Here is a 25,077-nt window from a genome sequence, read left to right on the forward strand (position 1 = left end):
AAAAGAGAACTCACTGATGATGTCCCGCCTGTGGTTTGACTTTTTAGTTTTGTCCTATGCTCCTTATAGCTGGTCAAATCTATGAGGAGGAACTTCTTTACTCTAAGGGTGGCAGAGCCCTGGAACAGGCTGCCCAGGGAGGCTGTGGAGCCTCCTTCCCTGGAGATACTCAAAACCCGCCTGGATGCAGTCCTGTGTGACCTGCTCTGGGTGACCCTGCTCTGGCAGGGGGGTTGGACGAGGTGATCTGCAGAGGTCCCTTCCAACCCCTGACATTCTGTGATTAAGTCACCGTAAATCATTCCTTCTCATTTTCAGTATTACTTTCTTGTAGATATTCATGATCTAGCCCCTCGATCGCTGATTTGCCTGGAAAGTCTTAATCTTGTATATAGATTCCTCCTATTTTGTGGGCTTATCTCCAGAGGCCCCTTCCCATCTCATCTGGATCTGGTACGGGAAGCCTGTAAGCTGCTGTGCCTATACAAACACAAATATATGTGGTTTGATATATATAAAATAGTGATAGATGTTACTGCTCGTTTTGTCAGGAAAAACAATTGAAATATGGATTTTTATGGCAATACACAACATTACCAATATTTAACTTACTTTTTGTTCTGCTTTCTGTTTGGTTTCGGCATCCATCCAAGTGAGTTCATCTAAGGTTTTTATAAAAACATCACGTATATCTGCAATCATTTCCTCAACCTTGGGAAAAACATCAGAACGTTACATATCCACATAAGATGATCCACTTATTTTTCCGCAGCCATAGTTTGTTCATTACAGCCTCGGTTTTCCTGCACTTGCTGCTTGAGCGTACGCTGGTTACAGGCCACGCTCAAGCCCTGGAGCTCCGGTTAAGTAGCACGTTTAGCCTGTCCCGTGGGAGGAAAGGGAACGGGCATGAGCTCACGAGGCAACGCGACTTAGTTATTCAGGTTACCAAAAATCTGACAGATGCCCATCCCTTGGATGCCATGGGTCTGATCAAACTGCTGTATATACATCAGCCACAAAAAATGGGATATCTTAAGCCTGGATTACAGTAGGAGTGATAGGAGTCAGCCGAGGCTTAACTTCAGGTTACTTTTCGGCAATTTTCTGTGTGACCGCAGACTAACAGAAATAACATGGCTAATGTGCCAGTGGTGCTTTAGGCTCAAGGCTGGCTCATAGAGCAAGTGGAGTGGGAGATGCCTCTCGCTCTCCACGCGTGCACACGTCATCTTCATACTTCACGTGTTGCTTCACGCTCTGGTCATCTGCTTGGAAAGCAGGCCAGCTCCAGGGGAGGAGTGCAGGAGTACTTAGGGGCAAAGGGATGACTCTCCCAGCACGTACATTCCTGTTACTCCTCAGGGGTGCGCTGGTCGAGAAGCAAATCTGAAGGCTGGGGTTTTTAGCAAGCGACCCGCTATGTAGAAAAGGTGAATAAAAAATGTAATCAAGGCTGTGTAAAGGGCAGCATGGTAAAGGACAATTGAGCGATGCTTAGCTGGCACGCAGGCTAAGTTTGCGAAAAGCTTTACCACGTGTTTACTGTCTCCAGCAAACGCTTCCTCTACGTATAATCTCCCCACGGCGTTCTCCATGTTGCTGTTGACATAGTTGGCGCAACGCCGCCAAACAGCAGTCTCTGATGTGGTGCCGTACAGTGCCTGTGAAACACAAACATCGGGTGAAACAGTCACACCTGGGCCGCCTGAGGGGAAGGAGGACGGTGACTGACTGGCAGACGTGTGTTTCAGAGGAGCCTAGGTGGCCTGAAATACCTGCATTTAATCCACGTTTGTGTGTACGGCAGTTAGGTGGCCTCGCTCTGCAACGGGAACATCTGTGACAGGCTGAGGAACTACGAGAATCATCAGCAATAGTCTTTGTCCTTTCAAAACATGAAAGGTAGAGAGAAGAAAACTACCCCAAAAGCTAAGAGTGGGTGAGGTTAAACCCTAACCCAAAGCTTTCGCTGTTACAGGGATCTGTATTGCCCTTCTAGCTCTGAGAGGGCCGTTGTGATTATGCAGCAAATTAACTTCTGCAGGGGTAAGATTGTGTTTTCTTCCCAACCAGCAGCTTCTGTCAGAGCCTCCCGCCTTTGGGGGCTTGCAAAGTAGGAGCTCGTTTACGCTGTGTGATGTTGCTACAAGGTGTGCAAGGGTGTTGCCATGATAATGTATAAATATGTGATAAAGCTGAGGAGATAATATGACGGTATGACACCTGAATGCAAGGAATACAGCAGAGTCACTATAGGGCAACATGCCGAAACCACGTTCTATAGTGAGGTTTATATCCCACAATGAAGCAGCTACCCATCTCTTCAGAGGTACAGATCAATGACTTCTGCTGTTAAAAGCTCTGTGACTGCCGCGCCTTGAACTGAATCAGTAAAATAATGTTTCTTTTTGCCCTAGAGCATTACAGACGCAGGAACGGTCTTTTGAAAATGTTACCGGTACAACGCAGCACAGAGATGCTGGTTGCAGGTCTCCCTGAAGAGCCTGTGATGTTGGTGCTTTTGGTAACTCATTACTGACAAACAGCTGAATAGACTAGAAAATCGAGTCCTTAATCTCTTCCTTTCTTAGCCGCTCCCTGCACACAAACGGGCCGCATCAGTGGTCATTCGCTTATACAGCAAAAGCTTATACAGGAAAAGTAAATACAACCCCTGTCCCTTAAAGCAAAACCAGTAATAAACATTAGCAGTACTGAGCTTAATTAAAATAGGAGCTGATTCAGAACGACTATGCAATGAAGATTCTGGTAGATCAGGTTGTGCTGCTCAAGCTTATCCTTGTCAATCGTAGCTCCCTGGTCTCAGGATGCCTTGGGCAGAGGGCTACTGAGACCAGGGGGACTTGCATCAGGCTGGGATTGCCCTTCACAGGAGCCCTGAGATCGGCTCCCTTTTAAGTAAGCCTAGTGTCACCAGGGGCGCACAGGAAAAAACTGGGGGCGCTTCCTACAGTAACAGAAACTTTCTGCTTATCAGTAACGCGTTCCTGTGGATTCGTACGGGTACGTGCTGCTGCATCTGAAATGACACCTCCTGATCTCAGGGGGCGTAAATGCTCAACTACAGCACAGCGGGGAACACAGGTTTTTTCTCTTTAAATAAATCTTGGGAAAATAGGAAGATACTGATGTGTTCCTTTGGTGGGAATAATTGTGTCCTGAAGATACAGTTCCAGTAGCTGGAAGTGTTAAACTAGTGTCATGGTAGTGCTCGGCACGCTCTGCCACCCCGGCGCCTGGGCTTCTTGACAGCAGATCTGCTGTTACAGTGAAAACTTGACAATTTGACCTCGAGATGGAGAACCCAGCCTAAGTGATTAGAGTGACAGCACCGCCCCTCAGGAGCACCTACAGGCCCATCCACACGTGCAGTGCAGTCATCTGTTGAGATCTGTTGGCTGGTTTCTTAAGGAAGTGGTTGCAGATCAGTGATCTTTCTGCTGGGACTCTGGCGCTGTCTGGAGCACCTTTTAAGCAATCTGTATTTCAGGCGAACGAAGGTTTGGATGAGTAAGGGATCAATTAGCCACAGAACCCAGAAAACAAATGGTGTGGGAGGTTCATGGAATGCCGTAACTGTCCTGACATTTATATTTGAGAGCAAACTTAACAAGCCAAACGCTAGTTTATTTCCACTGCACTTACTGTGAGAAGCTCCAGCTATACTATATCATATATTATTAGTTATTTAGCAGACAATTGTATGTTTTTATATATAGACAATGGTAAAATCTTTTTCTGTTGTTCTTTCAAACTTTGATGTTTTTCTAAATGAACATCACTCAGTGAAGTCCTAAGATGCAGTAGGGGATGACTTTATAGCTTATAGAGTGCAATGCATAGTATTCCCTGGTGATGCAGACTAAGCAAATATGAAGTTTTATATTAAAATAATTTCATACTTTAAAGAGTAGGGGAAAAAGCCCAATAATCAATGAATAAGACTGCCCTGTTCAGATACATAAAACTGACCAAACTGAACGTTTGTTCGTTTCTCCAGTAATTGTTACCTTCTTCTGTAACAAGCAGAATCTCCTTACAAAGCTGCCTATATGTGTTGGAGTATTTCTTGTGTCACTAACAGATAGAACAAAATGGCCTTAACCTTTTTTAATGGAGCTGAACAAACTTACAAAGTACGAAGTTCTGCTGTGGAAATACAAAGGGCTTCAGGACTCCCATCTCTGAGCTGTTTATGAAATTGCTCAGCATTTTCTTAAAAGCACTAAAATATCTGCAGGATCAAATGATTGAAAAACAAGATTGGGCCCCTAATGTTTGACTCTGAATGTATTACTGTGGATGCTGAAGAGTTTGTAACAAGCCAGTCAGAACTGCCGAGTAATCATATGCAAATCAACGGGACTGTGCCGTTACCAAAATGGGGATTAGTTTAGAATCAGAAAAACATGGAGACCAAGTACCAGAACAGTGCTTTCAAATCCACTCCAGCATCAAGCATCTCTCGTATGAATTATGTGTACACTCCAGCAGAAGCTTCAGCAAACGCGTCTAGCTTTTGTGCACAAAATTCAAAAGACATTAAATTTTTATATGCTACAAGGACGTAAAAAAAACCCCTTTTATGGTTCACGAAAGTCATCTTTACAACTTAAAAAGAGATTAATTTCTGCACCTTACGAAAAGCGTTCCTTGTGTCCTTGTAGTTACGGCTTAGGCTGTTGACAAGATCCATTATAAATCGCCAGATCATGTAATTTTGAAGGTCTCTGTTCAACAAAACAACAATAATAAGCTGGTAATGTTTTTTGGCTTTTTAAGTTTATTGGAAATCAAATGCAAACAACAAAAATACCTAACATACCTACCTGGGAGTATATTTATTCAGAATAGTCTTCAGCCTGATAAGGTATTCCGGATCATAAACAATGACATGTTCGGTGTTCTCAACATTAATTTGCACAGTTGACATGATATCATTTATGAATTTTGACCAGTCGAATACCTGGAAAATCAATATGCATTACTGTATGGTTAAATCATGAAGAAACAGTATTTAGCTGTTTTTTCCAGTTTAAATAGGTTTGCGTAACACAAATGTGCTGCCTTTAGTTTCCCTAATAGCTACGCTACTTGTGAATGGAGTCGTATCTGAGATAATTTATATCCTCTGGGCTCTAGAGTCCTATTAAAACAGGGCGATATTTAGCAGAAAGGGTCGAGACATTGTTTTGATTTCAGACTAACACAGTTAAAAATGTCACAACCCCTTCCTTTTAGCCTGGAAAAGCCGAAATGGTATATTAAGTAAAATTTTCAGTTGCCTTTTTGCTATATTTGGCTAAGAACTTCTAAACCAAAGCGTGACTTAAGAGCGTGATTTTCAGTACAGTATGTCTCGGTATTTCTGGGGCAGTAAGATTTGTGGTATATTGCCAATCCATTCTGAAGCATATGGTGAGGACTTGTTCTGAAGTCCATAAAGGGATTTATTCTAATAGGCTTTAAACCAAACACGCTACATCCACTATCCATGCTGAATTTCCCTCTGCATGCCACAGAACTAGGTACTGGAGGAGCAACTGGTCTGACAGCAGGTCGGTCTGCAGCATGCCCTGACAGACCAGTCTCAGGCAGCGGGGAGAGTTCTTGTTCACTTTCTGCCTCTCTGGTCCTAACCCCCGATTTTCTTTGGGCTGGTATTCACCTCTGCGGGAGGCCCACACGGCAGCAGGAGCCAGCCCCGAAGAGTTATTTTCTGTTAGGTTTTTGTTCTGTAGCATCCATCTAGTCTGAATGGAGCATTATTTAGTGTGAGGGCACTCTCAGCTGGAAACCCTTACTAGCTTGCTGGTGAGAAAAGTCATTTCCCTTTGAGAAGTCCTTGGTTGGCCATGTCATGTGCTCGGACAGCAGGTGGGGCAAAGGACTGGCTGGAGAACACGGAGGCATCCTCTGGCCTCCCGGGAGAAGGCAGCGCGGGGAGCTGACCCGTGCTCTAAGTGGGCAAAGCAGCCGGGCTGCTGCTGCTCCTCCATCGTGTGACCCCGAGCCACAGCGTGGGATTAACGGGAGGTTACAACCCCCGCATTCCCCCCGGGAAGTTCACCTGCAGCTGGTGTTTGCACAAGTATTGATGTGCTGCTTGTCCTCCTCCCTACGATACCAGGGGAGAGAGGCGGCTCCTTCACTTGGAACACTGGAGATTGTACAGAGTGACGTATTCCTCCAATTTCTCTATTCACTTTTTTAGTAAAGGGCACTCATGTTATGTATACACTGCTTCAAATTCTCCATGTTGGCCCAAGAGTTCCTAATCGGTGGCCTCTGAGGACCACTGTTTGACTGAGAAAATGATTCAGAGCAGGAGCTGAAAATCATCATCAAAACTCTAGAGCTACTGAGTGCTTTTACCACATTGCGTAGCTGCTCACTTTAGCAATGAAAAAGAAGGTGCAAATAATATTTGGGTTTTTTTAACGAATTTTTTTTGGTTAATTTTTAAAATTTTTGTTATGCCCGTTACTTTGAAAATGATTGGTGATCTTTCCCAGTCCATATCTTTTGAGAGGAAAGTAATTGGAAGAGGTAACTTCTTTCATCAGACAGACTAATGTAGGTGAGGAAAGAGTATAGGCTTTCAGGAATAAAACCACTTCAGGTTTGAAGGAGAAGCAGCAAACTTCAAGCTAATCTTAGGAATAATTGCTGTTCTATCCTTAGACCATTACAACGCTACCAACTCCCATCATGTGTCTTTTGAGCATTTTTGGATAAATTTAGAGCAGATGATTATTGCTGATCTGCAGCACTCCCCAGGAACTAAAAATAAGCAGGGCAATACCATTCTGTGACAAGAGAAGTTCGTTTCTGACATTAGGGCTGCAATGGTAACTGTTTGACTATACCTGTGGGAGAAGGTAAATTATGAAACAAATTAAGCAAGGCAGAAGTGAACTGTTACATAATGTAAAGTTGAAGAATTTAAAGTCAATAAAAATAGCAGTGATTATGAAACTGTGGTAGGAATAATAGTAGTTCACATCACCTCACGGGCCCCAAGAGACTCAGTAACGCACTCCTGCCAGTGAGACCACAGTGCTTTCCACGCCACACACCAGTTAACGTGAGCGCCTGTTGTGCCAGATCGGGAAGTAGAAGTCCTTTATGGTAAAAAACGTCCATGTCCAGTAAGACACGATGTTACGGAGGTGGCACACCCACGTTATCAACTCCTTGGCTATTCTTTAGCCGAACTTTGTGGTGCCATGAATTAAAGGTTATACTGCACAAACGGCACGTGGCACAGGGTAAGGCAGAGCTGAAACATCCTGGGGGAGCTACAGTGGGAGGGACGGGGAGAATTCTCCTGATCCAGAGGCACGACTGCCTGGGCTCCTTTCTGCTTGCTTTGGGAGCCCGTCTTACTGAGGGGCTGTTGGAAAACCAGGACTTTTTGTTCTGAATCTACAGCTCTGAATGAACAGAGAGGGCCTGAATAATCACACTACAACATACTTGAATCGATTGGTGCCTGAGTCTTAACTTCTGTCCTGGGCGCTCTGGAGCTTCTGTGGTCATTATAGGGAGGGAATGTATTTGTATTCTGCCACGGATACTCTCCTGATTTGCAGCAAGGGTTATGTACGTGCAGGTTTTGCAAGATTTACCATCCTGAATCCATGAGAGTAAATCAAACTCATGATATTTTTTCTTCCTTTGTCCTTTTCTGTCTCTTTATGTTGAAGCAGAGGGCAAGACCTGCCTTCAAGTTAGGAGAAACAGTGGGTACAGAAGCACAGACTTCTACATATAATGTCATCAGATGTTTAGGTCATATAGTGTGCACGTCAGGTGCCCTGTTCCATGTCAAACATGTCTAAGCTCAAGAAAGAAATGCCTTGAAAAGAAAAAGTTGTCGAGCTTCATGGTTTAATCTCATCAGTCATAAATCAGAAGTTAAAATATCAGATTATTGATCACTCACCTTATGATCGATTTCCAATGAGAAATTGTTTTGGAGTTGTGCCAAGGTCATTTTATTATACAGCAGAAGTGGATCATTTCTGTCTTCAGATTTTGTTGTTGCCTATCAAAGATAATAATGAGAAAATTACTATGTACATTGAGTCAGCTCACAGGAAGTAAAAAGAAAGAAAATGAGTGTTTCTGGCTTAAAACATAAGTTTGCATTAACTGTAAATTACCTTACGTGTAAATATGGACAGTGTTTTATAGATAGAAAGCATATAAAAAGACAGATTAAATGAACTAAATTTCTGACAGTAAAATGGAGCTTTACTTTACTTTTTGCATTTGCTTTGTGTTAGAGCATCAACAGCTCAGGCTGTGCAGGAACACCGGCTGGAACATAGACCCATACCCACTCAAAGCACCGAGCAGACACGTTCCCAATAGACCCACTCAGCACAAGAATGCGCTCATGATATTCATGGGACGATGCAAGGTGCAAAATCCTGGGAGAAGGGAATCAAGGAGATGTATTTGTTGAGCCTGGGGTGCCCAGTGTGCTCCGGTAGGAAGCGGCCCGGGTGTTCTCATCGGGTGTGTTTGTGTCAGCCGTGACCGCCTGAGCGGCAGGACCGCGGCAGGGCCGTTCCTCACCGACAGGGAAACTGCCCGGCTGCCGGAGCCCTGTCCGGCGGGTGCTTTGTGCGGCCGGGTGATCGCCGGAGTCTCCAGCCAGCCAGTGTCAGCAGGGAGGTCTCTGGATTAGGGTGTGGACAATGCAGCCCGAGAGGAGACAAAAGCAGCCCCAAACGGTAACTACTCCCTTGGTCTCTGAATATGCTCTTGGATATTCTTCTGGGTTTTGCCTCAAACAGTAGTGTGCCCCTTGCTAGGATGCTTCTGCAGGTTTCTGAAGTGCCTTCTTGTATCCTCCTTCACACCTTCCTTCTCCTGCAGAAGTACCTTGTGACAGCATCAGCACTTGCTCCCCTCATACTCCACCCCCTTTTAACTTCCACTTCTTTTGATGGCAAAGAGAGAAAATGCAGGTACACAAACGACTCTGGGAGAAGAGTGATCTTGTGATCCATGAGAGTGATTCATGGGAGAACCTACATCACTGCTGCCTCGAGTGCTCCTCACTGCCTTGGTCAGGAGTGAGAACAGTAGATTTTACCCCTTTAAACTGTTTAGAAAAATCAGTCATGCCAAGCCTGATTTTCTCTCTCTCTTTTTAAGTGATTTTATCTCTCTGTCTTTGAAAAGATTTCTCTTCTGCTTCCTCTTTCCTAATCTATTGTGCATTCAGTATCTTTTCTGCACTTGTCTTTAACAAATTCCCAAGAGCACAATGCCAGCTCTCTTCCAGTAACATTCAGGCTGGTGCTGAGTTTTCGATGAAAGAGGTTAAAACCCGAGGCACTAGCAGCTTACCCGCCACCAACCGTACTCTCTACCAGCAGCAGCTGCTGTAGAGACAGCTCAGTTGTGGTTTCCTTTCGCACTCCCTTTCAAATCTTTCTCCAATGAACTCCTTTTTCTTGTAACAATTTTCCATCTCTGATCTAAGCCCAGAGGTGTGTTTCTCAGGAAAATGTGAAGAAAATAAAAATCAGATGGTTTTAGTTTAAATAATTGGGGGGGGGGGGGGGGGGGAGGGTCTTCCTCTGCCAAACACGTGCCCTTACTATCAGTGTAACTTGAAAAATAGCTGAAGCTATAAAATTTGTATTTGGCTTGTTTTACAGTCAGCCTCAGCTTCAGGTCCTTCTGAAAGGTTTAATAACCATAAGCCATGGTTTTGCTCATGAACGCTTGAATTTCCCCTTGTTTTCCTCTGTGCAAGTTCAAATTCTAGCTATTTCTCCAAGCCATAATTTAATGGAGAACAGGGTTTGATTAAAAATGCACTTGGAACAATCAGCATTGTGGAGCAGCTTGTGCAGGACAAACATGACTTTGTGTGGCACGGCAGGCCAAGGGCTGGGAGTCTGCTGCTCCGAGAACCAAACAGCCCACGGGGAAGACAGGAGAAAGGGAGCAGAGGCCTGAGAGCATCTCCCAAAACTCACTAGAACAGACTAAACAGAAACCAAGTCTGTCTCTCTTGCTCTCTCTCTCCTCTCTCGAAGGGCGTCTGTGAACAGATTAGGATAAAATGTTTTGCTATTTGGAAAACAGCTGACTCAGACATTTTCCTTTACTCGTATGTGCTCCCCTCGGGCGTTCCCGGCCCCGTACATTTTCGCTGGCTTTCGTCCCACAAAAGAACATTAGGCGGTAACTGAACCACTCGGTCTCCAGGTAGCTTTCTTAGGTTTAGGAAAAAAGTCAGTTACTTAAAGGATACTTTAAAAATGTTTTTCTTACATTGGCAATCTCTTTCTCCAGGTCCATAACTCTGTTCATTTGTTCAGAAATCTCGCTCTCATTGAAAGAAATACTTCTTTCTTGTAGGATGAGTTTAGCTACAGAAATCATGAAATCAACATAGGCAGCACATGCCTGCAGGAAGAAACACAAACATTTTAAAGACAAAACTCTTCAAAGCAATAGCACACCTTGTCTCTAAGATTTCATCTTCATTTTTATGAACTACAGTTCTTCATCCCTTTCTTAAATAGTTTAATAGTAATTTATTCTAAAATACTGTTAGATCACAAATAGAAATTAACTTTGAGAATTCCCTCATGGAAAATTGCTGTATAATTTGCAGCACTGCTCAGAGCTAAACACTCTCAAGTACCGCACTGTGCTTTCATTACTGAAAATGAGACGTTTGTACGCCCATATTTAAACCATCACCTGTGTTTTTTCTAGCCCATTTTAATTAAAACTTCCAGAAATACCACTTTCAAAGAGCAATGTTCCCAGAAACATAAAACCGAGAGAAATGCTGATGGACTGTGTTGAATTAGCATTGTGGGAAAATGACTCCCAGAAGCAGCGTTACCTCTTCTGTTGCTTCTTGGAACATTCAGAAATCACGTAGCTGTATCTGAAGTTACATACCTAGATATACTATAGACAATACGGCCTATATTACATCTAACATAGCGGAATTCACCAAGGATAAGAATGGAGATAGGGAAGTATGCTCTCTTACACCGTCAAATATCTACAGATCTCGTTATATTTTGTGGAACTTAATATTATTCTAATTCCTCTTTAAGCCACACTCATTTTTCTATCAACAAACAGAAATGCTGTTTCCAATATGCTTTTTAAATGCAAATAAACCCACACGGTATTAGATTAGTTATCTAATAATAAATCTATTTTATGCAAAATAGCGTAATCTACTCAAACAGTGATAAAACCTCGGATTAATAAGGTGTGCATGTCATCAGCTTTACCAACAGAAATATTTGGGTATGTTGAGCTCCTAAGGCAGTAGGACGCACCCCTCGAAGGAATGCTACATCTCTACAGCCATTCTGACAACGACCTTCCCCCCCGTCCGTCTCCTGCCAGCCCGCACCAGGCTGTGTGCGCTGGGAGCCCTGAGCAGCCCCTGAAAGGTTCTGGCAGCAGACTTCACACAGACAGTGGCTCACGGCTTCCTGAAGGACTGAACTCTCAGTGCTATTTTTAATCAAGATGAGATTCTTTTATCAGAGAGAGAAAAGCCCATGAAACCACTGACAGCCACAAGTCCCCAACGGGAGCGCACGCTAAGCCTGTAAATACCGTCTTAAAATATCCAACTACAATTATAAAAATTCAGTGCAGATATTGCCCCAAACCAGTGAGTGAAGAGAGATCTTCAGGTACCAAGCAATGGACTTTATTTTTGGCCTAAAGTGCAGATCATTGTATGGTCAGGTAGCAAAGAATGAAGTCAGCTAATTTCAGATGGACTGTACTCTCAGATATTTTAGTAGGAACTTCGATGTCAGAATAACTCCTGTATGAGCAGAGAAGTCGTGTACCTTACAAGAGAAAAAGATTTTAAAAATATCTTGTTCACAGATTCGACTTGTAGCTTTGTGGTGGGAAGGGCTGACAAAGCCAGAGGTTAAAGTGCAGGAGCCGGTACCTTGTTTGTGGGTACGGCTGAAAGGGAATGAGGCAGCGGGAAGCAGAGCCGAGAAAAGGCTGCTGTCAGAGCGCGGGGACTGAAAGGAGCAACATCTCTCGCTTCCAGTATTCATGCTTGTAAGAATATTATGAATCTGCCTTCCAGTGATAAATCTCTGGGTTTTTTTTAAAAATACTTCCTCCTCTACCTTCCAGCAGTGGAAAGCAGTGTGGCACTTTTGGGTAGGTCAGAGATTTGAACGGGAACTGTCTGTTGGTGCTGCAGTCGATGTAACACAAGGAAGGGAGAAAATGGTGATACATGAGCCAGCCCCTAGAGGCCATAACACATGTGACAATAAGGTAACTGACAGTTAATGTGGTAATGATTGTCTGTACTAGCATTTGATCTGTAATTAAACGTAATCAGTACTAGAGTGTTAACTGTTAGCATGTCAGCAAAATACCTACAAACCCAAAATGTTTTGTAGGCTTTCTCATTGCTTCTGCATCTAATTACACAGAAGAAAACTGGCTAATTAAAGGTTACTTTGGTAGCAGTTTCAGCTACATGACTTCAGCATATACAGATACTGAGCTCTCCAGGACTTAAAGCACATCCAAGATTAGCAACAAGGAATACACAGTGTCAGCGCTAACAGGTTAATGAAAAGGTGTACGAATGTCAGCCAAATACCAATTAAAGACCACCATAGGACATTTTAGGTATCCGAAGCAATTTCTGTGATACCACATACTTTAGCTGCTGCATTTTTGTTCAGCAGTTGACTTAGGGGACTGTGATCTTTCTGGATCTTTCAGGCAGAAAAGCGTGTCTTTGGTTCTGAACTCCTAAAATGTAGTCAGTGATCTGTCAGCTTCATCTTACCTCTTTGTACGCACCAGTGCATTCATAGTAGTCACGAGAAGGCAGGCCAAGCCCAGGCTGGTCAATCTATAAAGTCAAATAAAAAGTGCTTAAAGACAAAATGGCATGGCATCGTGCTATTCTTCTCTCAATTGCAGGTCACTGATGCTTCACTCTTGATAAATTAACTTCTGGCCAGAGGGGAGTTTCTTTCTCATCCTGCTGCCCTCCATTAATTCTTTTCACTCTCCTTACGCTTTTTTGTCTTTCTTTTCAGTCTTTCTTTTTTTCTTTTCCTGTTGCTGAACAATGCACCGGACGTGTACCCAGTGTGGAAACAGTGGATGTACAGAAGACAGACAGTCCACAGACAAGCAAGGCAGTTCCTGCATCTTTAAAACTCATACGTGCAAGGTAGTCAAGGATCTATCTGCCCACTGAGAAGAAAGATCAGACCTTTGCTCTTGTAACTGTTGCGTCTCAGGAGCGGCTGGTGAAGATTCACCACACATAATACTGTCTTCCTCTGGATTTTCCATTTTCAGGGATCACCTTACATTTACGGGCTGGGCACTCTCGGCACGCTTCTCATGCAAGTGTCCTCAGCCACTTCCCTATCCGTGCCGGCTGACCGCAGGTCCCATCAGTGCTCTGGTTGTAAAAGCACAACCCCCTCTGTGGGCTTTCTGCCATCGGGACCGTAGCCCAGGTTTTCAGTGACAGGCATTCTGCCTGACGTACGTGGTAAGGAAGTCGTGTTTACTTGTTTGCTTGCATGCATATCTAAGTAGGTCATGTCTGCCTGCTGTCCAGCGTACACGTACATTGTGTCTGCATGTCTAGGTATGTCTCCATTATTCTCATCTCGCTGAGAATAACGGCGTGTGAGTGCACAGAGCAGAGGTGTTAACTTTGAGAATGGACAGTGCACCCTGAAACTGCTAATTTAAGTCTGAAAATGACATGGATTCACTAACTCATCTACAGCTTACTCTGGGAACATTCAAATCACTAGTGTTTCTCCTGGTTAACGCTGGTGTCTGTGCTTCTAGTTACTTGGCTGCACTTTGATGACCAACAAGGCAATGCCACCCAGGAAGACTTACGTGAATGATATGTGCTGTGGAATTTTTATCATCTGTGCCGACAAAAAAATTAATAAGGACTTTTTTCCCGTATCTGGAGTTCAGCTGTGCAATAGCTGTCTCCGCTGTCCAGGCAGCACCTAAGCAAATGAAAGGTATGCTCAGTCACTGCCTTTGGTAAGCAAGGAAAGGTACAGTAATTTACAAATTTTGACTGAAAAGGAAATAAACACAGATTATCTTACCATAGGAAGAATCCCAGTTAGTTGTTGCTACAGGCCAGTCAGATATGTTTGGCAATAAACTGATTAAAGGCCTCCCGCCTCTGCTATCAATGGTAGCTTTTGGAAAAAATGAAATGAGTTACCACTACATTTTAAAACACACAGATGTTGTAGTGTTATATGAGTTCAGAATAATGAAGCTGAGAAGCATGGTTTCACCATCACCACAATAGAGTATGGTCTGATACGTGACACTGCTTTTAACATTTAATTTTAAAAATGTTTCAGACCTGGCTGCAAACAGCATATGCAAACCCTTGTGACCATGACACTGAAGAACTATTGTATTTTCACTCTGCAGATAGCTTGAAATAATAGTTTTGAGGAGTATTAATGACATGATAGAGACTACAAAACCGTGATTTAGGAAGCACTGCTAACTGTTTCACTGCTCCCCACTCTAATGGCAGCATCTAGCTCAAATTCTTCCAATAAATGATCTCCCTGTCTTTCTAGAAGCCTGGTATGCCAGTTACTTTTCACCTCATACCTGATAGTTTCTACAAAACAAATTAACTCACATTTAACTGAAAAGATTTGAGTTTAAAGATCTGCAGCAAACTGGTAACTGAAGTGTCGTGTAATCTCACCCAAAATAGCCAAGCTAGTCAAAGAGGAGATACAACACTAATTTTACTATTGACTTTCTTCTTTTGACTCTACAGAACAGATACATTTTAATTTTCACAAAAAACTTCTGAAAAATAATGCTCAGAAACTAGGAGGATATAGGTATAGCTGACTGTGAAGATGGGATTCTTTGGATGATACTTCAATATCCTACATGCAATGAATTCACTTACTTTCATTTATGCACGATCTGTACAGAGTTTTTGCCTTCTGCACTGCTGTTATATCATTACTGCTTGGTGTGTCAAGGACATCTGAAACACACAGACAGCAAATATATCTTAATATCTGACCTTTCCTGGAAGGACACTGAAGGAACCACAGTGGATACCATGCTGAGGACCAGAGGGTGGACGATAAGTACTCCGCGTCCATCTCCAATTCCAGGGAAGCTTTGCTTTTCAAAAGCTGAGGGGAAAAAGCTCTGGCTTGCAATGACATCAGTCTGTGTTAATAAGTTGAGCGTGAAGGAGCCAGCAGATGCTCTGTGGATCACCCTTGGTGAAATACAAATGCTCTGACTTTTCAGGGACAGTTTCTAGGTGACCAGGCTGTGGCTGTCGGGGCTCTCAGTGTACCAGCAGGCTCCGACTGCGCGGGCCAGCCCGTACCCTCTCTTCCTGTGAGTCTAACCTGCGCTCCCTTCGCGGCAGCCAGTTCAGCTGTTGGCGTTCAAGGTCTGCTTTGGGGTGGTGCAGCTGTGCGACCGTGGGTCGTACTTCTGTGAAAACAGCTAAATTGTAAGAAAGAGCCGTGAGAAGCCTCATGTGGTGATTCCACCTGTGCACCCGGTGCCCGTTGGCTCAGGAGCAGCAGGGGAGGTCAGCCCCTTGCCCAGGGTCCTTGCCCACGCTCCCGTAGGTGTGCTGGGCCTGTCCTTGCACCTTGCTGAGCCTGACCTTGCCTGCCGGACTTGCCTGCGACCCGCTGCATCACTAGCCTGGCGGCCACGGGGCTGTTGGCTGAACCTGGTCACTGTTACCGGACCTGCCCTGCTCCTCTGGTTTGGGTCCTGTGGGACTGAGCCCCTTGTCTGTGAGGCCTTTGTCACGGTTGGCTCCCGGCTCACCCTCGTGGGGCAGCCCGCTCTTGCCACTGCTTCACAGTTACTCCAGGTACTACTTTACAATTCCACAGAAACTGAAGCCTAAGGAACAAACGCAGTGGCATCCATAAACTGCAGACCTGGCAAAACCAGAGTAAAAAAGGGATCTTCAGTCTGGAGAGGGTGGTTTGGAGAATGTTTCATGAGTATAAACTGACTTCTTTGTTATTTTCCTCTGAAAAAGGGGAATACGGACAATTTGACTCTTATTACATTTTGTGGAAAAAGGAATATTTGTAAGTTTATGATGTGACTGGTTAGAAAATTGCTTGCTGCTCTTTGGGATTTAGCTGATGGAATACAGATATGCAGGACATAAGGCTGCCAGAGAGCAGCCTCCAGCATTTCAGCTGCCTTGCACACAGGCAGATCTCTCTCTTCTTCACCTGGCTTGGCTGCTATGGCTCGTGCATGAGGGTAATGATACGGATTTCAGTTGTTACAATACGCAGATGAGCAGACAGAGTCCAGATACCAGAAAGGTCAGGTCTGGTCAGCTCTGCTCCAGTGTCAGACACGACAGCATAACTTCCACAGCATTCTCCAAGCACACAGTTCGTGGTAGATTTGTCCTGAACCGAACACAAAGAAACTGAAGTATTTGGTAGTATTTTAAGCTTTGCTAGACAACCACATCTTATTAGGATAACATGTAAGCCAAAGAAGAAACTTTATATAGTCCACAAACATAAACCCCACTGACCTTTTAAAACAACTTCTAGTTCGTCTCTTAAAATGTCAAAGTTACTATAACGGGAGCTGGTTTCTGGAATGACGTTCCTCTTAAGCCATCCTCCACAGGCATATTGGTAAAAATCTTTACAAGGCTCTGCAGTGGTGTCCATGTTCTCAAGGATTCGGGCTGCTGTAATATGGGACAAATCAAGGCATAAAGAATCTTTAGAGAAATTAAATTAATACCTTTGTTTGCTCTGAAGAGGGAAGTAATAAATATATTTCCTTTAGTTTAGAATAGGCTCAAGCCTACTTGAATGTTCTAGACCAAAGCACTAGTCAGTGAATAACGAACTACTGTTCCCTTATTGCCCAGAACTTACATACTTTTCTGTTGCCTGTGTTTACTGGTGGATAAATTGACTAATGTTCCTACTCCCTCTGAGGGGTTGCTCGGTTTTAAATAAAATGTAAGATGTTTCATTTACTGACTTACACTTCTTTGTATTGAAATGTGGTGAAAAGAGAACTTGAAAGCACAAGACACGTCAGAGGTTAAGTATCCACTGCAATGTAAGTACTTAAGTACTTAAGCTAAATCCAGTCTATTTCAACAAAATCATAACTTTGTCATACCATTTAAGTTCTTGTCAAGAAAGTTTTCCTATTAATGCTTTCCTGAATCTACACTGATTTATTAGACCTATTCCACATTTTACTCTAGAACTGATACTGCCTCTCCCTAACCTCTTGACCCTCTTGAAGTGGCTTGTCAAAGTCTAACCGGTCACTGACTGATTGTGACGTGGGAGTCTCCAGTGAAATCTGATTCCCTGATGACAGTTTTTCCCAGCTGCTGTTCATAGACCTTCGGGGCTTTTTCTTTTTTTTGCATTCCTCTTCCACCTAGACTGCTCCCACCTCTAGTCTGCTAGCATGAAGTCTCTCACAGAAAGGAGAGGTGCTAGGAGTCAAGCAAGAGCTAGCGATACCTCTGAATTTCCCAGGATACTGGATATCCTTCCCATTTTTCAGACATTATTTTTAGTATATGGTGAGGCTTGTGATTTCAAGTGTTCATTCCTCCCACATGGGTGAGTCAAATATTTATAGTTATTTCTCCAGTACTTTCAATATTTTCCACGTCTCTCAGGCTGGTGGAAATGAGAGGTGGATGGACAGTATTTATGTTGACTTGCCCCCCCCCCCCCCCTTTTTCTTGGGATCTACAATTGGCTTAAGGGTGTTATATTTTAGGCCAACATCTGATGGTTTTACAATGTTCCAGTGCTTGGAAGATGGAAAAAGCCATCAACACACATCTTCTCGATTTTAGACTGCTTCAGCAGCATAGAAACCGCTGTGGAAATAGCTACAATGCCTAGCACCTGATTCTTTTCCTTCTGAAGTCAACGGCAAGCTGACTTAAATTTGAAAGGATACAGGATCATGCCAACAGCCAGAGATTGTGGAATTCAGACATGTTTTTACTAAGTTGTTTTTTACCCACTCTGGAGAAAGCCAAGCATCCAGTCCTACTGCCGAGTCTGTTAGAGCAAGGGATTTCCCCTCTGCCTGTAAACTTGGGCAAGAGGCAATGGGCACATACAGAAATAAGAGAAAAAGAAATGAGTTTTTGAACTTAAAAAACTTCTTACTATAAGGGTGGTCCAACACTGCAATGGGTTGCTAGGGAAGCTGTGATGTCTCTGTCCTGACTGGACAAGGTCCTGAGCAACTTTCTCTAGTTGACCCTGCTTTAAGCAGGGCGCTGGACTGTGTGACCTGCAGAGGTCACTTCCAACCCCAGCTATTCTGTGATTGTGTAAACTCTGGTACTTGTTCCTGTCAAGTTTCTCCTACTTCATTTAGGGGAGGGAATGTTTCGGCTGGTGCGCTTTACTCCCGTCCTAGCGCCATCTATTTGCTGTAAAAGAGGAAGATTGCTAATTACTACTAACATCTCCTGGTTTAAGGGTATCCTTATGAATCTCTCTGCTGGGCGTCTGAAGGGCAGCACCATCCCTTGGGTTATCTTGGCGTGTGTTCATCCAGCAACAAAGACTGTAACAGCCAGGACCGGACATCACAGCTGGCTCATTCAGAGCAGTGTGCCCAAAGGAAGGGCAGGACAGGGGAATCTGGCACCAAGAAAAGGTGGCTCTTAGCCGCTGCTTGTCACTTTTGCGAAAAAAAAACCCAACACAATAAAACCCAGGAGAAATCCACATCTTGTGTAAATCTGAGGAAATTTTAACAGTCTATGTAATATCAAGCCTTGCTTTAACTGTGGAATCAGGTTGCTCTATCTGTAGTCAGCATCTGTTCGAGCTTCCTTGCCTGCCACTGTCACACAAAAATAATCACCTATTGTAACTTTTCTGCTGTAAAGTCCAGGCTAGCCAGTGTTAGCTAATCAACTGTTATCAAAACTTGATGTTTAAGTACTGCAAACGTAACAGAAGGAGCTCAGACATGGGAACTGCAGTCTTTCCCTTAGGGCTTCATGCAAAAGACATGTATTAGGTACGCTCCTGAAGGATACTTTCCTCAAGAGTGAAATTTGCACATTTGAATCCAAGATAAAGATTCATTATTTGGCCGACACCGTGGATATATTAAAATCAATGAAATGTGACTGTTACCAACCAAGCCCAGAAGCATACTGCCACGTGCACTGCCCCTTCGAAGTCAGGGGGACCAGTCAGGCTGGACAGGATCCTAAACATGCTCTGAGTTATTTATACGTTGATAATGGTACCCAAAGAAGCTTTATGGTAAGTTCACGGCTGTACACACGGAGACGTTTTTGCTCTGGAAACCGTTAAGTGTGAGACTGATGAATATTTTGTGATTTTATTTCTAGTACAGGTTAATTTATACGTAAACACAGATAGTACGTGGTACACTTCTCACTAGTCCTCAGTATTGCTTTGATGAACCAGTGTCTGGGTTTGTTTATTCAATTTCCTAACTGTCACTGAAGAATGTAGAGCCTTATCTCAATTACTTTTAATGATTAATTTTATTGTAGTACTCCTAATTGCTGATTGTTGCCTTAATAGCTTACTAATAAAGTAATACAAGCTGACATAACAACCAGTGACCTGGGGAGGATATAGGAGAATCACAATATGCTTACGTAGGTGAAACTGATGTGAGAGAGATCAAAATTCCCTATTCTCATCAGTCTGAGCTGTCTGAGCTCAGGAAAATTAGCAGAGAGTATGTCAGCTTATTCAAAAAATGCTCAAACGTGCAAATCACTGGTATCTTTGTGCGCTGCCCTGCAATGGATTTCACAGACCTCAACAGCGTCATCAGGCAGTTACTGATATTTGACTCTGTGTATTTGACCCAACTGAATTTTCATTTTATTTTTTCTTCTGGTCTTTTATTTGAAGCTCTTCTATTAAATGCACTATAAATTCTGTCTGTATCTTCACTTTATTCTGTGGCTTGTACCTTTTGCAAAATTTTGAAATTGATTGTGAAAACTGCCACAGTACTGGTCAGCTCTGGTGCAAGGCATTACCATTTCACTTAACGTCTATTCCTAATTATATTTCTTGAAAGACCACAATGAATTTTGCAAAGTTAATGCTTTCTACCTGTATCTACCTGTCTACCTTCCTGTCTGTTATCCTGCATGGTCTGGAAGAAGCAGCCAAATTAAAGATGGAACTGTTATGAAATCCTGACTTGAAGTAAAATTCAACTTGTAGATTCATCCCAGTAAGATTATTATTAAACAGCAATAGTACAGTTTGTTGCTCTGTTTTAAGCACTCTACATTGCATTTTAAAAATATTAATTTGTTTTGTTACTAAATTATGTAATTGTGAGAAACTCTTTGAACTACTTTTGATGCTCTTGGAGCACTGAAGGCCTGAGCAGATGCCAGCTAACCATTCTGCGCTCCTGATTCACCGTGTCCTGCTTCTGGAGTTGAGAGCTCCCTCACTCGAGTGACCGCCTAATCGAACAAGTCTGCTAGGTGATTATGTCCTTACCAGCACTTGCCTCCCCTTTCCATAATCTGACTATGTTTCACTTAATGGCCATGGGAGCGCAGAGAAGGCCCAACACTTCCACAGCAATTTCTACCTGAAATGCATTATACCACGGTGGGACATGGAAACCCTGGCTCACTTAATAAATAACAATTTCAAATTCAAACTGGTCATTCCCAGCGTTGCTTAGAGCTATCCATTCTAAATCACCTACAGACAGATGCAGTGTTTGGAGCTGACAGGAACAGCTAGCACGTCCAGACTTCATGTGGGGGCTCCCTGACCCTACCTGCTTCCCGCAGGGTACGTGTCACTGCCACAGCAGTCTAACAGGCCGGGCAGATTTTCAGCTGCTTCTGGCACTGACCCTCGCTAGGCAGAAACATGTACTAATGCTGCAGCTCATAATATGGTCAGAAGGAACTGCCCCGGTCTGACACCTTTGCTTTTGCATCCGTTTAGATCTTATTTGATCTTTCATTCCTCCAGACCTTCTACTGCTTTTCCCTTTTGAGTTCATCATCACTATGCAGTCTGTTGGAACTTCTTAACAGATAGGCGTATTTAGCTGAAAATGAGCATCTTCAGAGATTAAAAAAATCAAGTAGATAAATAATGTGACCATTTTTCAAACCACAGCATTAGCTTTCACGGCAACACAAAAACCCCTTGGGATTGTAACTAGAAGACAGTGATGACCACCTGAAATAAATCCCGTAAGATACTTTGACCATGCTGATGGCAATATGGAGTTATTGAGACCATGGACTGCGTTGGGGCTTCACCAACGGATGATTCCAGCAGGACTGAGGTGTGGGGGGATCTACCCCGGCTACTTTGGGTACTGTCTAAAATGAGACCTAAAACTAACACTCCCACAGAAGTAAGGAAACCAATATAATGACCTTTCTGTGCTGTTTCTGGCACGTCTGCAAGTCTAAACGGAGCCTACGAACTAAACCCTCTTGGAAGCCTCCCACAGGGTGCTGTGTAGCGCAGATTGCTTACCAACTGTATTTAAATTACATACACTCTTGCTTGCAAGCACATCCATTTTTCTTGCGTGTTGACTGTCAAATCCTTTATGACTCCTCACCACCTTTCCTCTGTCTCTTGTTGACATACTGGGTTTCTGGCTTCTAGTGCTGTCTTTTCTCTTAACGTCCAGAGGGGCCAGTCATGATGTACAGAATCTACATAGCAGTTACGAGTTCCACTTGACGTGGAGATAACCCACAGCTATTAGAATGGTTATTGTGCTTTTCAATGGGAGGTTACCAGAGTTGAACAGCTTGGTGAGCTCAGAGGTCACAGTGCGGGTGCTGAGAAATGATCTGTGTTCTGGGCTTCCGTTTCAGATTTCTTGCCACTCTCTGTGACTGGGCCACAGCCTTTGTAAACTGCGTGGCCAAGTTATTCTACAGGGGGGCAGAAAGCAAAAGAGGAATGCCTGCCAGAGAGGAGCACCAAGAGAGTGACTTCAGGGGTCCCATCTTCAGAAGCTTCCCAGAAACACACAGAATCAAGAGGGACCCATTACAGGGGCGTACAGCTAGAGCATCATGATTCTGCCTTGGCAATGTAGGGCTCTCCTTGGAGAAGACTGCAGCAAGGCCATGAAGAACCGTCCGCGGTTTGACCACGGGCAATGGCACGAAAGGAGAAAGCAGGGCAGAGCTGGCATAGAGCCCCTTTGGAATCTACGTTGGCACAGCCGGCTAAATGCTCCTCTCTTTCGAGGAACGAGAGAGGCCGCTTCCGAGCCTAGGAGCAGTCTGTGCTAATGAGGTGGAGGAAAAGTTGTAAAGAGAATGGGGGGGACATTCAGAATTAAATTAGGCAAAAAAGGGGAAAACAGCATGAACTGATCTGGAGGAGAAGACAGAAAGGACAAGAACTATAGATGAGAGGAAGGGGAGAGCATGGATAACTACTCCTTTATCTGCAAGAGGATATATAGTGCAGAACTCAGCATTTCTCTGATGCATTTCAGTAGCTTTCTAGTAGAGTTCAGATCAGGATGTAAACTAAGAACGTTTTACGCAGTTGTTACTGAAGGACAAAGTTAGCTTGTCAGACTGTAACATTGGGAATTTTTTTGGAACATGAAGATGAATATTGCGTCTCCTCAGACAGTAGCGTGGCATCTTTAATGGCTGTCAGTGATCAAGACTTTCTTTTAATGTACCCTCTGTAAAGACACAGCCTTTGCTTGAATTCTGACTTGGAGGTGGGTGTGGGGAAGAGCAAACTTCTGATTGACTTAAAGCGTTTTCTGAAGCTGAAGGCATTCTTTGGAGAGTCTGTCTTAGACTAACCAGACCCTGGTGACTTTGTAAGATCTGACAATGTCACACCACAAGATTTTACACCTGTAGAAGAGCTATGCTAAGAAAAGTGTTGGGGTTAGCAGGTCCCATGCCTCAATGGGCCACACTTGTCTGCAGTTAGATGGGAACATTACATGGTGGTAATTCTGTTTAAAAACATAGAAATTAATTTTAAAGGAATATATTTTCATTCTTACCTGATTTTATACAGTCTGATGTCTTGCAAATCCCATCTAAAAGAGGATACAATCATATTCTTAATTCTTTACTGAATGTCAGTGTAATAAAACCTACTGTAAATACTGTTTTCATTGACAGTCACTTTAGAATTGCATTTGATTGCAATGTACAGTAAGATAAAGGCAAACGGACGCCTCACACTCAGGAAGTGAATATTTATAGGATCAGACTCTAAAACATACCATCATGTTCATCCCCGTAGGGTCACTCAGTGCTAGTCACTCACCACGTGGAATTTTTGTAGTCATCAGAGGAAAATGTTCTATCAATCAATCAGAGGTGGGCAAAATATTATTTTGATCACAAAGAAGAAATTTAGAGAAAAACAGCACATGGACTGAAGGCAGTGCCAAAGTCAGTTTGAATTTAGCAATACCCTTCAATGACAGAAAGATTTTGGAGGAATTAACTGAAAATTCTGAGACATTCACTCTGACGTCTTCTAAACAAAATACAAGGTTCAGGAACATGAAAATGTTTCCTTTTGAGTCTTTATTTAAACATTTTTTATTTTTCATTTCAGAATGGCATTTTTCCATTCCATAATTGAACTAGACTCTAATAAAAAGTTCAAACAAAAATATTAAGTACTTTAAAATGAAACAAAGCATTTCATTTCCAATGCAATGAAGCATTCTAGTTTGACCCCAAATGGAAATTTTAGCTTCTCTGTATTATCTTTTCCAAAAATTATCAGCGTGTCTACCCCTGAATAGAATTATTTTTAAATATTTTGGAAGGGCTGCTGAATCACAAATCCTCTTAGTGTGTTAGTGTGACTACACTCACTAAGAGTCCTTGCTGCAACGGCCTGTAAAGGGAAAAACAGGACTTTCATATATATATATATATATATACAGGAATATGGAGGAAGCACTCTCATTTGCTTTTCTTCAGCAGTGTTGTTTTTTGCAGTTTTCTGCTCACTGAAGCATTAATTACAAACAGAAGTATTGCTGTGTCAGAACAAGCAGATGTTTGGTGTTTGCACAACTTTGCATGAATAAATGAATCTGTAGAGTCCCTGCGGGGAAAAAGCAGTTTCGTGTCGGTGACCAGCCACGAGAAGTGTGGGTGCGGCTTTACGTTTCAGGTAGTGGCTCGTACTGCCTAGTGGCATTCACATGAAACACGGCTGTGATGTAGCAGCTACATTTTGTACACTGGTGAGGTACAATTTTCTATTACTGAGCAAATAATTCTGAGCTGACCTCATTATTTTATTTTCTTTATGTTTTATGTAGTGCAGCTACATATGCCATGCAACACAGTCTTTTCTAATACAACACTTCAATGTAGTGCAGCTTCAGTATTTTTTTACTATATACTAACGACTGGATTCTAGTTACTAAAGCATTTTCTGGTAATTTCTTAAAATTCTTTTATATTCATATGTTTTGTACGTTCAAAGGCAGTTTAAGTGCACTCACCGTCATACGTTGCGTACAGAGCTATCATTGTGATCGCCACGATAGCTAGCAGAATCACGACAACAGCCAGCCCTATTTCCAGGCCACTCCAGCGCAGTTTCTTCTTTGGTTTTGGAGTATTCATTTCAGTTATATCCATCTGGCTTTCTGACTTGCCCATAACCCAGCGTCTGGAAAGGGAAAGGGAAAATTCACTGGAGGACTTAGCCCTGAGCCACAGGTCTTGAAAGTGGCTCCTCAGCTGCACAGTGACAAAGATGTTTTCTGGGTGAGTTTTCAAATGAGTTGTAACACTGCTAGAATGTCAGTCATGAAGCTACAAACTCTCTCCTTCTCTCTCACGCGCACACAAGTACGTACCAGGCACTACTTGTCATTTACGGGGAGCAGGAGCGTGGTCTGCCTTCACGTGAAGAGGCCACCAAGTCGAAAAGGGAGGCC

At 43.2% G+C, this 25,077-nt stretch overlaps 1 protein-coding gene across 1 annotated transcript in view; it reads right to left on the reverse strand.

The window, feature by feature from the left end:
- MME (membrane metalloendopeptidase) overlaps nucleotides 1-24,796 on the reverse strand; it is a 41,395-nt gene extending 16,599 nt beyond the window's left edge. Inside the window, exons 1-13 of the mRNA XM_009946720.2 lie at nucleotides 24,637-24,796; nucleotides 23,164-23,199; nucleotides 16,652-16,813; nucleotides 15,017-15,097; nucleotides 14,175-14,270; nucleotides 13,951-14,069; nucleotides 12,866-12,931; nucleotides 10,327-10,461; nucleotides 7,973-8,074; nucleotides 4,854-4,990; nucleotides 4,661-4,754; nucleotides 1,536-1,664; nucleotides 613-711 (exon numbers count right to left, since the gene is read on the reverse strand). Coding sequence (XP_009945022.1) covers nucleotides 613-711; nucleotides 1,536-1,664; nucleotides 4,661-4,754; nucleotides 4,854-4,990; nucleotides 7,973-8,074; nucleotides 10,327-10,461; nucleotides 12,866-12,931; nucleotides 13,951-14,069; nucleotides 14,175-14,270; nucleotides 15,017-15,097; nucleotides 16,652-16,813; nucleotides 23,164-23,199; nucleotides 24,637-24,796 — 1,416 coding nt within the window. The remainder of the gene's footprint in view (nucleotides 1-612; nucleotides 712-1,535; nucleotides 1,665-4,660; nucleotides 4,755-4,853; nucleotides 4,991-7,972; nucleotides 8,075-10,326; nucleotides 10,462-12,865; nucleotides 12,932-13,950; nucleotides 14,070-14,174; nucleotides 14,271-15,016; nucleotides 15,098-16,651; nucleotides 16,814-23,163; nucleotides 23,200-24,636) is intronic.
- Nucleotides 24,797-25,077: the final 281 nt, after the last annotated feature.

This window comes from Leptosomus discolor, chromosome 7 (genome assembly GCF_034619465.1).
Source record: "Leptosomus discolor isolate bLepDis1 chromosome 7, bLepDis1.hap2, whole genome shotgun sequence".
In the NCBI taxonomy this organism is placed as follows: Eukaryota; Metazoa; Chordata; class Aves; order Leptosomiformes; family Leptosomidae; genus Leptosomus; species Leptosomus discolor.